This window comes from Coregonus lavaretus, assembly GCF_964263955.1.
Source record: "Coregonus lavaretus genome assembly, chromosome: 14".
Classification (NCBI taxonomy): Eukaryota; Metazoa; Chordata; class Actinopteri; order Salmoniformes; family Salmonidae; genus Coregonus; species Coregonus lavaretus.
In genome coordinates, this window is record NC_140001.1 from 25,539,347 (window position 1) to 25,551,624 (window position 12,278).

General features: G+C 42.9%; 1 protein-coding gene across 1 annotated transcript in view; it reads right to left on the bottom strand.

The window, feature by feature from the left end:
* LOC311141002 (bone morphogenetic protein 1-like) overlaps window positions 1–12,278 on the bottom strand; it is a 56,268-nt gene that overhangs the window by 26,242 nt on the left and 17,748 nt on the right. Inside the window, exons 2-5 of the mRNA XM_084176272.1 lie at window positions 2,858–2,971; window positions 2,090–2,233; window positions 1,674–1,791; window positions 82–260 (exon numbers count right to left, since the gene is read on the bottom strand). Of these exons, the coding sequence (XP_084032398.1) occupies window positions 82–260; window positions 1,674–1,791; window positions 2,090–2,233; window positions 2,858–2,971 (555 nt within the window). The remainder of the gene's footprint in view (window positions 1–81; window positions 261–1,673; window positions 1,792–2,089; window positions 2,234–2,857; window positions 2,972–12,278) is intronic.

Below are 12,278 nucleotides of genomic sequence, written 5' to 3' on the forward strand. Positions count from 1 at the left end.
AAGGGAAAACTATGTTAGCTCATCTCATATGATATCTCTCCATGTTAGATGAGTGGGCTGTTCCATACACAGCAGTCTTACCTGGCTGGATGTTGTCCCTGATGATGCTGACGTGTTCGTCTCTGTCGGGCCGAGTGTGCTCGTGCCAGAAACCAATCACGTGGCCCAGCTCATGCACCACTATTCCAAACTTGTCACAGTTCTTTCCTATGGAGATGGCCTGGGGACCGCCACCCCTGCGGCCCACATAGGAACAGCACCTGCAGGGTCCAACACACAGAACAAAGATCAGGGACAGGTCAACAGGCGGGTAACAAGCTAGTGCCAAAGACTGTGGTAACTGGCTACATATTAGACCAAACTAAGTCACTTTTAGCTTGGCAGACACAAAGATGAGTGTTAGCTCAAGAGGGCCCATCCTGCTTAACATAGTATTATGTAAGTGCTACATTTCTGTGTCCAGATCAATCATGTAACAAGAACTTGGTGAACTTTGTGTTACTCCGGATATATAGAGCTTTACTTCCACAAACATGCAAGTGTAAACCAGAGGGAGTGAACAAATAACTAATAAGCCAAGTGAAGGAGTCTATGGAAGGAATCCCTGTTCCTGGAGAGACGCAGGGTCTGACTGCAACAGTTTGTGGTTCAACTCACATCTCTAATGAATATATACAGTATTAGGAACAGCATTCTTAACAGCCTTTCTAGCAGGTCATAGGAAAACTAGACGAGGTGAGGTGACCCTCCATCCCGCCTTTCTAATACAGTGGTGACATTCATTGATGCGTGCTTCACTGAAGATGGAGGGTTACAGTGTGTGACAGTGAAGGCTGGCTAACTTCAGACTGCAGGGCTCTCCCTCTCTCCCTCCCTGACATGAAAGGCTCAGTGTGGGAGCCCGGTCCATGGGCACACACTGCCCCTGTTGGCCAACAGCCTCTCTCTAATTACTGTGAGCCAGGCTTTCCTGAGACGGGCCTTGAACTTTGCACAGGACAGATGGGGCCTGCAGCAGGCCAGCCCAGAGCCCAGGCATTCCCACTGCTAACTGCGGCCGCCTGCGTGGATAATGTCATCCCTGTTACTCTGGAGGATAGTTACCAGGCTAAAAATGGCTATCAACAGCTGGGTGGAAAAAGGGCAGTTTATGCTCCAAATCCGCTCTTTAATATGTTCTTCTTGGTAACGGATTTGCTGTACATGCAGAGCCAGAGTATAACGCCATCAACGCAGCTACAGTTTTTGTGTGAACTCATTTGAACTTAAAAACATGCATAGCTGGGAAAATGACAAAATATATCACGTGGAATGAAAGCGTCGGGTTATGGTAAAGCTGAGGAGGTCTCCCTTGGGTGCCATAAAAAAAACATGTGTGACAACAGTGCTCAGGGAAAGATGTGTCAGGACTATGAGGCAAAGCAAGCATTCCTAGGGCCTGAATGGCCGTCTTTCTCAGGACTTGCAGGGGGCTGCAATTAGCACAACTCATGCAGACAGACTGCGGACAGAGGAGATGAGCCAGCACTAAAGGACGATGGAGGAGAGGTAAGGAAAAGTACTTAAGCGATAAATCATTATGGCTGTGTGGATAAAGGAGTGTCATGTCTGAGCAGGCTGACCAGCTACACTTCCTTCCTGAGGGAGGCGAGCCCAGGCCTGCGTGGACTCACCCACACGGCCGGTAGGTGAACACAATGTAGCTCTCCTCTGTTGTCCTCTCCATAAAGGTCACGCAAGTATGCTTCTCCCAGTGACGCATGGCCTGGCGGAATATCGCCCGCTGGCTGCCTAAATGTGATGGGAAGAAGGGAGGAGATCAGTGAGGCTGAAGTGCATAATACACATAAATAGGAGGATAAAATACCAATGCTGACAGCTTGCTCGTAGTGCCAAATTCATCCCAAGTAAAGTTAATAAATGTGTTATGTCCAATAGCTGCCAAGACATTCCTTTTAATGTAGTGGATGCAAGTATGCTGAAGTATGCTGAATGGACACCAGCTGCCACCTTTTAGTAGGGAACTATGTTATAGGGCACATATAAAACACATAGGGCAAGTAAACAGCAGCGATGACGTGGGACTTACCACTGAAGTTCCCACTGATGACATAGGGAATGACACCTTCTGGCCACACCCTCTCAGGTCTGGAGGTTGCCGCCCTTTTCCTGCGGTGTGATCCTTGCCGGTTTGGCAACGCTCTGTTTCGACTGGTCTCATTGGCACAAGACCCTGTCATTCACAATTACCAGCCAAAGATGAGGTTTGTACAATATAATCACAGAGAACCATCAAATTAAAAAGTTCAACTCTGATGAGAACATGGTAAAAACCATGATGAGATTACAACATTTCAGCTGTTCCTAAATGGTAAAGAGATGACAATGACAATGAAGCATGCTTTATAACTTTGTTGAGCATTCTCTTTACATAAACACTTTGAGAGTGCTGGTGATAAACATGCTGTTTGTTTACAACAGGTGTCTTGGCCAACCCAGTGTTGGAGAGGAGTCATCACCTGGTGCTGAGTGGTTCATGCATCGTATACATCTTCCTGGCAGATGCACTGGGAGAGAGTTACAAAGCCTCCTTGCATAATTGGCCTTGAGGTGGGAAAATGTGGGAACTATTTAACTGAATGCAAGCTTTTCTTCTTGGACTGGTTTGTATTGTATCATTAAGGATACATTTTAGTCAGCACTATATAATAGCACATGCATAAATGGAGTCAGACTTTTAAAATTGATGACAGGCAAGTTTACAAGAAAATGCTAGCTTTAAGCCTATGGCGACAGGCCTTAATCTTTAGTCTCAGTAACCATGATTGGGTCAGCCAGCCTCATAGCTCTTGCTCACTTGTGGTTGTCTCATTGAAGGTCTGGACGGTCCGTTGGGCCATGTTTATAATCCGGTCCACCTTAAACATGTGCATGTCCTCCTCATCCAGAGCAATGTCTCCCCAAAAGGCAGCTGAAACAGACACACAAAGAGAGAAAGCATGTCAGACATATTTAAGGCGTCTTTACAATATTGGATATTGTTTTGCACCGTCCAATAGCCTCAAGGTTTTCCTGCTCTGCAGTCAGACGACCCCTGTCGATCACATAGACATCCATTAAAACAGAGGGTGAAAAAGCTAGACATTCTATCTCTCTCACACACACTCCCTCCCTCCCATATCTTTGGCCCCCTCTCCCTCTTCCCCTCTCTCAAACAGACACACAGAGTTGTGAAACAGCAGTTATGTGAATGTTTGAATAACAGGAGAGGAGTGCTGTCTGAATCTCAGAGCTCTATAAGCTCCAAGCTAAATAAGTCATACCATCAGGGGGACATCTCTGTATGACATTCAATGGAGGACATATTAAATAAATTAATGAGAGCTACATAAAAACGATTTCAGATCAGCATACCCCAGATGTGCTGGGTCAATCCAGTTGCCATTGAGAAAACTCTGGGGGAATATTTAATGTCCTGATATCCTTGTACCGTTAATGAGTCCTTGAGCAGACCTAATACTGTAAGATGCTGCCTCAATACTGTATATGGGGCACCTTGAACAAGTAATAGGTTCTTAATGAGGCCAAGGAGAAGGGAAAAAATAGGAAAAATAACCTAACAGTCACCCTTTATGAAGAATGTGAAGAATGGGATTCCTTGCTAAATGCCCTATTTCTGTGGCAGTTAGGGCAGGAGTCCTCTCCACAGATACAGGCCGCTCTGTTTTATAAGCTTTTAAACCAGCACGTTTGCTGGATTTACGGCCTGTCCTGTGTGCAGGAGTGGAGGGAAGGAAGGGAGTGTAATCCATGTCTGAGCAGGAAGATGAGAGCAGGGGGAAGAGGGGAGGAAGGGGAGGAGGACATAAAGGCTCGCTGCCCACTGATTGTGAGGGGGAGAGAGAAAGACTATCCTTTGCAAACATGTTTTTTTGTGTGTGAGAGGTTTATACTCCTTGGGGACAGGAAGCAGAGTACCAAGGGACAGATAAAGTCAGACCTGATGGAGTTATCTGCTGTGGCTTGAGTTAATATGGCACTGACTACTGTATGTCCACAATTTGAGTTAGAAATGTAGGAGTACCCCAAATGACATATAGTTGTTCCAGGGCAATTCCACAGTAACATAATTATTTTTCACTTTAAAATGCATGTCAAACAAAAACCAATGATAGCAAAGTTAAACAAACCATACAACTCTATGCACAAGTACTACTTTTAACAATTTCCACTGAAAATGTTACAAAAACACATTTACTTGAAGAAGAGTGCAGACGCAAAGTTAAGTAACAGAATGACGGTTTGTTACCAAACTTTGCATCTGCATTGTTTTTGTAAATGTGTTTTTGTAAAATGTTAAAGTCGTCCTTGTGCATAGAGTTGTATGGTTGGTTTACCTTTGCAATCATTGGTTTTTGTTTGGCATACATTTTAAAAGGGAAACATTTTGTGTCAGAGAGAAAAGAAGATGAAGGAAAACAATAGAGAAAAACTTTTTGGCTTGTGTTCCTTATCCTCCAGAGGCTAATTATTTAAACAATATGTAGCTGGCTGAGATGCAGCCACAGTGTCCCAAAAGCAACAGAGAGGGTCGGAGAGGGCATGTTGAGGGCTAGCAAGATAACAAGCTAATGACAGCAATAGGAAAAGGTGTAGATCTCTGCCTGCAAGATAGGGCATACTCAGAGCTCAGAGGGCAGGTTTAAAATACCATAACTCAAAGGGATCCTATAATTTGCACTCAGAAAAACGCTCAATCACTGTGAGTGTCACCAAGTCACCAAAACATTAAAACAGACTATTCGTAATCAGCTCTAATACTGACACTCTGTGCCAAGAGTATACAGTGCCTTCAGAAAGTATTCATACCCCTTGACTTATTCCATATTTTGTTGTGTTACAGCCTGAATTCAAAAATGATTACATCGATTTTTTTTCTCACCCATCTACACAAAATACCCCATAATGAGAAAGCGAAAACATGGTTTTAGAAAGCTTTGCTAATTTATTGAAAATGAAATACACTACCTTTCAAAAGTTTGGGGTCACATAGAAATGTCCTTGTTTTCCATGAAAACATACATCAAATTAGTTTGAATAGGAAATATAGCAAAATGCATAGGAAATGTAGTCATTGACAAGGTTAGAAATAATGATTTTTAATAGAAATAATAATTGTGTCCTTCAAACTTTGCTTTCGTCAAATAATCCTCCATTTGCACCAATTACAGCCTTGCAGACCTTTGGCATTCTAGTTGTCAATTTGTTGAGGTAATCTGAAGAGATTTCACCCCATGCTTCCTGAAGCACCTCCCACAAGTTGGATTGGCTTGATGGGCACTTCTTACGTACAATACGGTCAAGCTGCTCCCACAACAGCTCAATAGGGTTGAGATCCAGTGACTGTGCTGGCCACTCCATTATTGACAGAATACCAGCTGACTGCTTCTTCCCTAAATAGTTATTGCATAGTCTGGAGCTGTGCTTTGGGTCATTGTCCTGTTGTAGGAGGAAATTGGCTCCAATCAAGCGCCATCCACAGGGTATGGCATGGCGTTGCAAAATGGAGTGATAGCCTTCCTTCTTCAAGATCCCTTTTACCCTGTACAAATCTCCCACTTTACCACCGCCAAAGCACCCCCAGACCAACACATTGCCTCCACCATGCTTGACAGATGGCATCAAGCACTCCTCCAGCATCTTTTCATTTGGTCTGCTTCTCACAGATGTTCTTCTTTGTGATCCGAACACCTCAAACTTCGATTTGTCTGTCCATAACACTTTTTTCTAATCTTCCTCTGTCCAGTGTCTGTGTTCTTTTGCCCATCTTAATCTTTTCTTTTTATTGGCCAGTCTGAGATATGGCTTTTCCTTTGCAACTCTGCCTAGAAGGTCAGCATCCCAGAGTTCGCCTCTTCACTGTTGACGTTGAGACTGGTGTTTTGCGGGTACCATTTAATGAAGCTGCCAGTTGAGGACCTGTGAGGCGTCTGTTTCTCAAACTAGACACTCTAATATATTTGTCCTCTTGCTCAGTTGTGCACCGGGGCCTTCCACTCCTCTTTCTATTCTGGTTAGAGCCAGTTTGCGCTGTTCTGTGAAGGGAGTAGTATACAGCGTTGTACGAGATCTTCAGTTTCTTAGCAATTTCTCGCATGGAATAGCCTTCATTTCTCAGAACAAGAATAGACTGACGAGTTTCAGAAAAAAATTATTTGTTTCTGGCCATTTTGAGCCTGTAATCGAACCCACAATTGCTGATGCTCCAGATACTCAACTAGTCTCAGGAAGGCCAGTTTTATTGCTTCTTTAATCAGCACAACAGTTTTCAGCTGTGCTAACATAATTTCAAAAGGGTTTTCTAATGATCAATTGGCCTTTTAAAATGATAAACTTGGATTAACAAACACAACGTGCCATTGGAACACAGGACTGATGGTTGCTGATAATGGGCCTCTGTACGCCTATGTAGATAATCCATAAAAAATCAGCCGTTTCCAGCTACAATAGCCATTTACAACATGTATAACAATGTCTACACTGTATTTCTGATCAATTTGATGTTATTTTAATGGACAAAAAAATAGCTTTTCTTTCAAAAACAAGGACATTTCTAAGTGACCCCAAACTTTTGAATGGTAGTGTACATAAATATCTCATAAACATACAGTGGGGAGAACAAGTATTTGATACACTGCCGATTTTGCAGGTTTTCCTACTTACAAAGCATGTAGAGGTCTGTAATGTTTATCATAGGTACACTTCAACTGTGAGAGACGGAATCCAAAAATCCAGAAAATCACATTGTATGATTTTAAAGTAATTAATTTGCATTTTATTGCATGACATAAGTATTTGATACATCAGAAAAGCAGAACTTAATATTTGGTACAGAAACCTTTGTTTGCAAATACAGAGATCATACGTTTCCTGTAGGTCTTGACCAGGTTTGCACACACTGCAGCAGGGATTTTGGCCCACTCCTCCATACAGACCTTCTCCAGATCCTTCAGGTTTCGGGGCTGTCGCTGGGCAATACAGACTTTCAGCTCCCTACAAAGATGTTCTATTGGGTTCAGGTCTGGAGACTGGCTAGGCCACTCCAGGACCTTGAGATGCTTCTTACGGAGCCACTCCTTAGTTGCCCTGGCTGTGTGTTTCGGGTCGTTGTCATGCTGGAAGATCCAGCCACGACCCATCTTCAATGTTCTTACTGAGGGAAGGAGGTTGTTGGCCAAGATCTCGCGATACATGGCCCCATCCATCCTCCCCTCAATACGGTGCAGTCGTCCTGTCCCCTTTGCAGAAAAGCATCCCCAAAGAATGATGTTTCCACCTCCATGCTTCACGGTTGGGATGGTGTTCTTGGGGTTGTACTCATCCTTCTTCTTCCTCCAAACACGGCGAGTGGAGTTTAGACCAAAAAGCTCTATTTTTGTCTCATCAGACCACATGACCTTCTCCCATTCCTCCTCTGGATCATCCAGATGGTCATTGGCAAACTTCAGACGGGCCTGGACCTGCGCTGGCTTGAGCAAGGGGACCTTGCGTGCGCTGCAGGATTTTAATCCATGACGGCGTAGTGTGTTACTAATGGCTTTCTTTGAGACTGTGGTCCCAGCTCTCTTCAGGTCATTGACCAGGTCCTGCCGTGTAGTTCTGGGCTGATTCCTCACCTTCCTCATGATCATTGATGCCCCACAAGGTGAGATCTTGCATGGAGCCCCAGACTGAGAGTGATTGACCGTCATCTTGAACTTCTTCAATTTTCTTATAATTGCGCCAACAGTTGTTGCCTTCTCACCAAGCTGCTTGCCTATTGTCCTGTAGCCCATCCCAGCCTTGTGCAGGTCTACAATTGTATCCCTGATGTCCTTACACAGCTCTCTGGTCTTGGCCATTGTGGAGAGGTTGGAGTCTGTTTGATTGAGTGTGTGGACAGGTGTCTTTTATACAGGTAACGAGTTCAAACAGGTGCAGTTAATACAGGTAATGAGTGGAGAACAGGAGGGCTTCTTAAAGAAAAACTAACAGGTCTGTGAGAGCCGGAATTCTTACTGGTTGGTAGGTGATCAAATACTTATGTCATGCAATAAAATGCAAATTAATTACTTAAAAATCATACAAATGTGATTTTCTGGATTCCGTCTCTCACAGTTGAAGTGTACCTATGATAAAAATTACAGACCTCTACATGCTTTGTAAGTAGGAAAACCTGCAAAATCGGCAGTGTATCAAATACTTGTTCTCCCCACTGTAAGTATTTACACCCTGAGTCAATACTAGAAGCACCTTTGGCAGCGATTACAGCTGTGAGTCTTTCTGTGTAAGTCTCTAAGAGCTTTGCACACCTGGATTGTACAATATTTGCACACTTTTTACAATTCTGTAAGCTCGGTCAAGTTGGTTGTTGATCACTGCTAGACAGCCATTTTCAAGTCTTGCCATAGATTTTCAAGCCAATTTATGTCAAAACTGTAACTAGGCCACTCAGGAACATTCAATGTCATCTTGGTAAGCAACTCCAGTGTAGGCTTTATTTGGCCTTGTGTTTTAGCTTATTGTCCTGCTGAAAGGTGAATTTGTCTCCCAGTGTCTGAAAGCAGACTGAACCAGGTTTTCCTCTAGGATTTTGCTTGTGCTTAGCTCTATTCTCTTTATTTTTATCCAAAAAAACTCCCTGTTTTTTTACTCATCTACCAATAGGTGCTCTTTGTGAGGCATTAGAAAACCTCCATGGTCTTTGTGGTTGAATCTGTGTTTGAAATTCACTGCTCAACTGAGGGACCTTACAGATAATTGTGTGGGGTACAGAGATGAGGTAGTCATTCAAAAATCATGTTAAACACTATTATTGCACACAGAATGTGTCCATGCAAGTTATTATGTGACTTAATAAGCAAATTTTTTGTCCTGAACTTATTATGGCTTGCCATAACAAAGCGGTTGAATACTTATTGACTTAAGACATTTCAGCTTTCTTTTAAAAAAGTATTTGTCAAACATAATGTCACTTTCACGACATGGGGTATTGTGTGTAGGCCAGTGACACAAAAATCTCAATTTAAATTCAGTAACACAACAAAATGTGGAAAAATTCAAGGGGTGTGAATACTTTCTGAAGGCATTGTATCTGATCACTGCAAGCTATCAGCTGTCCATACAGTATGCAAACAGTTACAAACTGACTGTCACAATTCTCTTTCATCCTCTTCTTCTTACTTTTGATTCCAAGAACTGACAGCATTAAAAGGATGAGAGAATAGAAAGCACTTGGACAAAACCAAGTCAATTTGGGGCCGAGAGGACAGGGAACACGATGAGAGGACAGGGAACACGATGAGAGGACAGGGAACACTCTTTCCACAGTGGAAGATAAAAATGCAGCAGCAATTTGAAGACTTAATTTATGAGAGTAACCCTGCTTTACCTAATGCTACAGTAATACTACACTCAGTTACACAGTTATTTGCATTGATTTATTGGCCTAATGCTAGAACCAACTAACCACACAGCAAGTTGCAGGATTGTCCCCACCCCCACGCCGCTGCTGTACACAGAGGGCTAATGTACTTCTCGTCCATGGCTGAGACCCACTCATCCACAAAACAAGCTCTTAATCCAGCGTATAATTGTTCCCTGACAACAGCTAAGATTGAAGTGAGCAAATGCACAGCCCCGGCGGCATTAGGCCTCATTTCCCCTGGACTTCCCAGTAGTCCTGGAGACGCTGCAGGTTTAGGGAAAGTCTCCCAGGGATTGAAAATTAATCCCCTTGTCTACTGGCTTTAATTATCCACGGACACAGACAGAATCTCTGGATTCTTCAATATGGAGCACCAGGCAGAGGACATGATGACAGTCATTGCACTGGCCAGTTGATTTTTAAACAGAGAAACCCCACTGCATGTGCACCAATGTCAAAACAGACTGAGCAGAGAAAGACTAGTAGTGTAGATTAAAACCCAGAGAGAGAGAGAGAGAGAGAGAGAGAGAGAGAGAGAGAGAGAGAGAGAGAGAGAGAGAGAGAGAAAGAGAGAAAGAGAGAAAGAGAGGCAGATTGGAGCAGATCATTATTGAGCACAGCACTCGCTTTCCAGCAACATTCATTACCTAAATTACAACAGCTCCAGCCATGGTATTAATTTCAACAGAAATGTAAAGGTTGAACAATTTTATAATTTCCGCTCTAAGAGATAGTTTCATTCCAGTTTAAAGATGATCTGGTTCTCAGTGTCCTAACATAAACATCTATGGTGGGGAAACACAGACAACAGGCATTTTCATCAACGTGCCACACTTAGTGGCTGAGACAGAGATGCTGTATGTGGACATACTGGAAAGATAAAAACAGCCTTTGATTAAACATTTGATTGACTGCACTTTGTGCGTGTGTGTGTGTGTGTTACACTTTCTCCCTCTCCTCCCCATCGCTGGAATGTATCTTTATATAATCTTAACCATCATAAAACCTTTCATCTCAGACCACCCCCATCAATCAGTTTGTCCCGTCAGATCACACATGAGAGCTTGATCAAATTAAACACCATTTGATTCAGGGAATTCCCAGGACATGGCCTCCTTGGTGTCAGACACACCATGACTGAATTGCAGGTTTGCGCTGAGACTCAACATTTTTCACTTAAAATGTATGCCAAACAAAAACCATACAACTTTATGCACAATGACTACTTTTAACAATTTACACTGATCATTTTACAAAAACACATTTACTGGAAGCACTGTGCAGATGCAAAGTGTGGTAACAGAATTTTGGTAAAATCTCCCTCAGTTTTCCAAAAACTCTGAAATATCTGCTCTGATTTAAGATTCAAAGATGTCTGCAGAAAGAATGGCATGTCAGTTATGACATGGCACCTTGAGTTTGAAAAATCTATTTTTGGTTATTGAACTACAGTAAGTGAAGTGGATTTACACCTGGTAACAGAATTGAGGTAACGGAATTTCATCATGGGTCCCTGATCTGAACACAGAAATGCAAAATTATGGATATCAATGTCATTCTCTTCATGGTGATGTATCCTAAATAGGTACACAAAAGGTAGAAATATGCAATATCCTCATTTGCATATTTGGGTATTATTCTACACACTGGCTATTATGTTAATGAGCTCCGACACCAAACAAGACCAAATTTGTTTGGTCTGGACCACACCAAATCTGAACCAATCATAGACGTCTATGTTTCACAAGTTTGGACATCACAGTGGAGCTCAGTAGAGTACAGTACAGTACAGAACAGTAGAGTAGAGTTCAGTACAGCAGGAGTTTTCAAACTTTTCTTGCCCAGGGACCCCCACCCAGGCAAACCGGCGACCCAGGGACCCCCATCATCCCACTGCCAACAGCATACCACCCTGCATCCCACTGCTAGCTTGTCTCTGAAGCTAAGCAGGGTTGGTCCTGGTCGGCCCCTGGATGAGAGACAATATGCTGCTGGAAGTGGTGTTGGAGGGCCAGCAGGAGGCACTCTTTCCTCTGGTCTAAACAAATATCGCAATGCCCCAGGGCAGTGATTGGGGACATTGCCCTGTGTAGGGTGCCGTCTTTCGGATGGGACGTTAAACGGGTGCCCTGACACTCTATGGTCATTAAAGATCCCATGGCACTTATCGTAAGAGTAGAGGTGATAACCCTGGTGTCCTGGCTAAATTCCCAACCTGGCCCTCATACCATCATGGCCACCTAATCATCCCCAGCTTCCAATTGGCTCATTCATCCCCCTTCCTCTCCCCTGTAACTATTCCCCAGGTCGTTGCTGTAAATGAGAATGTGTTCTCAGTCAACTTACCTGGTAATATAAGGGTAAAATAAATAAAATAAAAAATCATATGTTAACAGAAAATGCAATAAAGTGTCAAATCTTGTCTTATCATCAGGTGACCGATAATGGCAAGTAGAAGTAATCAATGTTTTAAAATGAATAGATTTCGTAGACAGTTTCATTATTTTGACATCCCCACAGGTCATTGGAAGAGGAAGTGTAAACTCTAACAGAAAAGTATCTTGGCGGCATAGAGAAAATGTTGCTGTTGTACATTTTCTGCAATAAAAAAGGAAAAATCCATTGAGCTGACAGAACATTTTGCAGTTTTGAAGCTAATCTCCTGCAACTCTATGTATTTTGCCATGGCTAATGCGGTGTTCCTCTGCTCAAAGATTATAACAAAATCAATGGGCATGTACCCTGAATGGCCGTTTATTATTTTAATTTTTTTATTCTCCCTGACAGTATATCTTATTTCATTGTTAGTTCT